The following is a 4,239-nucleotide window of genomic DNA, read 5'->3' on the forward strand; positions in this document are numbered from 1 at the left end:
TTTTTTTTTTTTTTTTTTTTTGGTACCGGGGATTGAACTTGGGTCCTTGAGCTTGCAAGGCAGGTGGCAGAACCACTGAGCTAAATCCTTGGCCTTCTTTTAAAACCAACCAACAAACAAAATCTTGCTATGTAGCTCCAGCTGGCCTTGAATTCACATCTATTCTCCTGCCTCAATTTCTTCAAGCGCTGGGATAACAAGCATGTGCCATCATATCACTTTTTGGCCACAGGGATGTTGAGAATTCCCCAGAGTGCTGTAAGCCCACTGTCCTATGTCCCCAAGGAAGGAGAAGGGGTCTAAGTGGGCGTCATCTGAGGTTGGAGGGCCAGGGATTTAGCTCAGTGGTGCTGCACCTGCCTAGTAAACTCAAGGTCCTGATTTGGATTCCTGGTACCAACAAACATCTGAGGCTGGGGCTTATTCTCCCAGTTCACATCTACAATTGCAGAACTCACACCTGTCTAGAGCCCCACTGGGCCAACAGTGATAAGCCCCACCTTGTCATTCTATCAGAGCCATGGTAGTCTTGTCCCAGCACTCAGGGGTTGGGTAAGGAGGCTGGCCCTTTTCTAGCTTCAAGGAACCAAAGAGACTTTTTTTGGTGGTGGGAAGAGAATAGTGGGCCTGGGGGCTCTATGTTGCTCCTACGCTTGCCCTCTGGGCCTCAGATGCTGCCTTCCCTGGGGATGTCTCCTCCAAGCAGGCCCCTGTGGTGTGTAAAGGATCATGTGCTTGACAGAACTGCCTCAGCCCTGGGCTTGTCATCTCCCTCCTCTTGTTATTTTGACCCTTGTCCCATTTCCTTGAGCATGACAGGAAAGCCCTGGAGACTTCAAATAGCAGGGGGTTCCTCAGCTTGCCTACCACATGCCCAAGCCCTTTCTTTCCAGGAGACCGTGCATGTTTGCAGGGTTGGACATGCCTCTCACTCCTCTATGGCCCATCCTGCATACAGCACTTGTGGCTCGAGGGCAGAGGCTGCAGAAGCTCTGATCATCTACTTGTGATAAAGGAGGTCAGAGAAGAGCTGGGAGGGGCCCCACCAGCCTCCAGCCCAGGTGGCCAGGGGAAGAGTGCTGGAAGAGAAGGGGGAATGGGGCTAAGTCCTATTGACCTTAGCAGTCCTACTGACTCCACCCACCTCAGCCCCATCCTTCTGGGTCTCTCTCCACTGCCACCTTAGGCAACTCCTGAAGCATACCCCAACCTTCACTGCCCCAGTACCTGCCCACCCTCCAGAGGGAACAACCTTGTTAAGATGCCCTGCACTTCCTCAGGACTGGACTGAGCTGCCTGGGAGTCCCTTGGTCCTGCCAAGGTCATGTGACCAAGTCAAGGACAGGAGGTTCTCAAATTCAGAAAAGTGCTGGGTGTGGTGGCACACGCCTATAATCCCAGTACTTGGGAGGCTGAGGCAGGAGGATCACAAGTTCAAATCCCACCTAAAGAATGCAGATACTCCACCTCAAAAAAACAAGTAAATAAATAAGCAAAGGCTCAGCTTCCTTGGAACCAGCAGTCTGCCAGCAGCCCAGGGCACAGATGCAGCATGTCTGGCTCAACAGAGTATGCGAGGGCTGTAATGGCAGAAAGACCTGGAAACTAGAAGCTGGTGGTTTATAGATAGGGAGGTAATGCTCTCCTACTAAAGGGTGTTGGATCTTCTAAGTTTCCTCATTGCAACCCCTCTGTGCCTCAACACTTGTACCAAAGCCAGGTGTAAATTCCCCAGCAGGACAGGTATGGTCATTCTCAGGTCATGAAAGAGCAGTAGGAACCGCAGCAGGTGACAAACCAATCCTGCCTGACCCTCACACCAAGAGATGCTGTAGAGCAGTGGCTGCTATTTATCAGGCAGGCTCCATGCAAAAGAGGCACCACATTGCCTCTAAGCCCACGAAGGCCCTGGGAACTGGTCTTCCCCTGCAGAGCAGTTCCAAGGGGTGATTCCAGAATCTGAGAGAGCAGCCAAGACCTAAGGAGAGAGACAGTCCCTGCTGAATAGGCCACAGCAAGCTCCTGGGGAGGGCAGCTGGCCTATACAGGGAGATGTGCTCATGGGATTAACCACTGCCCACTGAATAAAGATGCTTTATTCTGCAAATCACACAAAGGTCCCAGGTTTCAACCCATTCCTGCTCTTTGGCCAGGGTCTCCTGTGGAGTGTGCCAGTGTCCTGAGTGGGTCAGCATAAGGGCAGCCTCCAGGAAACACTTTCAGGTACTCAGGAACTTGTGGAAGCCCCAGATGGAGACAAGAAGTGTGGCATGAGCTCCCACCTGCTCTAGTTCAGTGGCCACATGAGTCCACACAATCCTGTCCACTGTGGAATACATGGTAGATGCTGGCAGGAGGGAACATGGCAATAGCACCAAGCAGGGAGCCCATCTGGATGGTCACACCAGCTGCTAGCAATGCTGGCTGGCCTCCACCATGTAGCACGGAGCTGATCGACACCTTGACATATGAGAATAGGCCCATACACAGCACCCAAGACAGCACCTGGGGGAGAATCACAGGAGCAGGCTGAGAGTGCATGCTCCTGCCCCAGGGAAAACTTTCCCCATCTCTCATCTCTTCTGTACTTACCACAAGGACCATGCCTGTAGAGGTGCCCACTAGAGGAGGGCAGGGGCTCAGGACTGCCAATGCCATCAAGTAGGCCCCAAAGAGCATGGCCAGCAGAAAGAGGCCACAGAGCCCTGTCAGGGACCTGCCAGGGATGGGCTAAGATTCAGGATTGGCTCTGCAGTACCCAATCCCATCCTGAGTTCCTCCTGTCAGGGTTTGGATCCCACACGCACCTGCACAGGATGCCCATGGCCAAAAAGCAGGCAAAGGGGTTGGCAGAGCTGCCCAGTACCACGGCCAGGTGGTAAGCCAGGCGTCCATAGGGCAAGCAGGAAAAGCTCTGCACAGCAGGCAGCACACCATTGGTCAGTGCACTGATGATGGCCAGCAGGCTCAGCAGGTAGGCACCACGGGCTGAGAACAGCTGATGGGCCTTAGGGTCTGGGCTGACAGTGGTGCCTGCTGCCTGGTTTGCTGGCTCCTGCAATGGTGAAACCTCTTCTTCTTCCTCCTCCACTCCTGGTTCTGTCACTCGAAGGCCCTGTGCTGGGCTGCCTGTGGTTACAGACTGTGATGGCAGCAACAGCAGGAGACCCTGGAAGGCGGCAGCCGAAGTGACCAGAAGGGCAGTCAGTGCCCAGAAGAAGGTGCTGGCAGAAAAACGCTCAGGGAAGTAGATGGGCCCAGAGGTACCATTGACAGGAGCAGGCAGGCACTCAAGGCGGCCCACACCCTGAATGAGGGCCAGCATACAGGGCAGCAGGGCACTGAGGCCTTGACCCAGGAAGAAAGACCGTAAGAAGGGAGGTGGCAGGTGGCTTAGGAAGGGCAGGAAAGTGACATTAGAGGCACAGCAGGCTAGTGCCAGCACTAATGTTAATGTTAGAAATGCCACAGAGTGGGGCTGCCCTGCCACTGGGGCCATGTGGTGCCACAGAGGAGCCAGCAAGGCTGTGCCCACTATGCCCAGCCCCTGCACCACCTGGATGGGGACCCGCTCGCCCTTGCCCGGGGCCAGCTTCCTCCACAGGGTTACCACCAGCAGACCCAGGTTCCCCAGCGCCACAAGCACAGAGAGGTAGGAGGGTAGGCTCCAACCTGTAGAGGGGGAGGAGGCCGTGTCAGGACACCTGGAGGAGAGACAAAGAACAGCCTCAGTCCCTCCTCCTTAACTCTCCACTCACTCTCGGGGAGGTCTTTCACCACCACGGGCAGCTCCACCCAGATGCCGTTCACAGCAGCCCAAGAGCCCATGCCGAAGAGGGCCACCAGCAAGTGGGTCAGCACCAGACGGCCCAGCGGCGGTGCTGCCATGAGGCCAAAGAGGGCTCTCCAGGACAGGGCGAAAGTCACAGGCCGCTCTCTTCCCAGCAAGGTCCTAAGACACTCTTGCTCTTCTGGCCTTGGAAGACCTCTTCCAGCTGGAAGGAAACAGAAAAGCATGCGGGACAGGGCCGGAGACAAAGGAGGTCGCTGGGGCACCTGGAGGGGACAATGGGTGAGGTGAGTCGGTGGCCGCACATATCACGGAGCCCACACGAGGCGCAGCACGGGGAATGATCTAGGAAAAGAGCTCAGCGGACCGTTACTCACGGAGGACCAGCCTTCTGCACTGCCAAAATACTTCAGCCTTCTCCCGACGTCCCGGGAACCAAGACCACTCGG

General features: G+C 55.4%; 2 protein-coding genes across 4 annotated transcripts in view; one reads left to right on the top strand and one right to left on the bottom strand.

Moving 5' to 3' along the window:
- Positions 1-147: 147 nt before the first annotated feature.
- On the bottom strand, positions 148-4,233 carry Slc52a2 (solute carrier family 52 member 2). 3 transcript variants are annotated; one of them, XM_019208404.2, is made up of 6 exons: positions 4,168-4,233; positions 3,759-4,056; positions 2,808-3,672; positions 2,593-2,716; positions 2,283-2,505; positions 148-1,978 (listed from the first exon to the last, which is right to left on the bottom strand). In XM_019208404.2, exons 2-5 carry the CDS (start codon positions 4,015-4,017, stop codon positions 2,293-2,295), a joined length of 1,461 nt encoding a protein of 486 aa, XP_019063949.1. In that variant the 5' UTR covers positions 4,018-4,056; positions 4,168-4,233; the 3' UTR covers positions 148-1,978; positions 2,283-2,292. The 3 variants fall into 3 exon arrangements, with proteins under 3 accessions (XP_019063949.1, XP_010628818.1, XP_010628816.1); XM_010630516.3 differs by lacking the exon at positions 148-1,978 and having other exon boundaries at positions 2,004-2,505; positions 3,759-3,995; XM_010630514.3 differs by lacking the exon at positions 148-1,978 and having other exon boundaries at positions 2,004-2,505; positions 4,168-4,232.
- Positions 4,069-4,239, top strand: part of Fbxl6 (F-box and leucine rich repeat protein 6) — a 3,685-nt gene continuing 3,514 nt past the window's right edge. Inside the window, exon 1 of the mRNA XM_019208419.2 lies at positions 4,069-4,077. Coding sequence (XP_019063964.2) covers positions 4,069-4,077 — 9 coding nt within the window. The remainder of the gene's footprint in view (positions 4,078-4,239) is intronic.

The sequence above is a fragment of the Fukomys damarensis genome, unplaced genomic scaffold (genome assembly GCF_012274545.1).
Source record: "Fukomys damarensis isolate Sample0158 unplaced genomic scaffold, DMR_v1.0_HiC HiC_scaffold_5, whole genome shotgun sequence".
NCBI classification, from domain to species: Eukaryota; Metazoa; Chordata; class Mammalia; order Rodentia; family Bathyergidae; genus Fukomys; species Fukomys damarensis.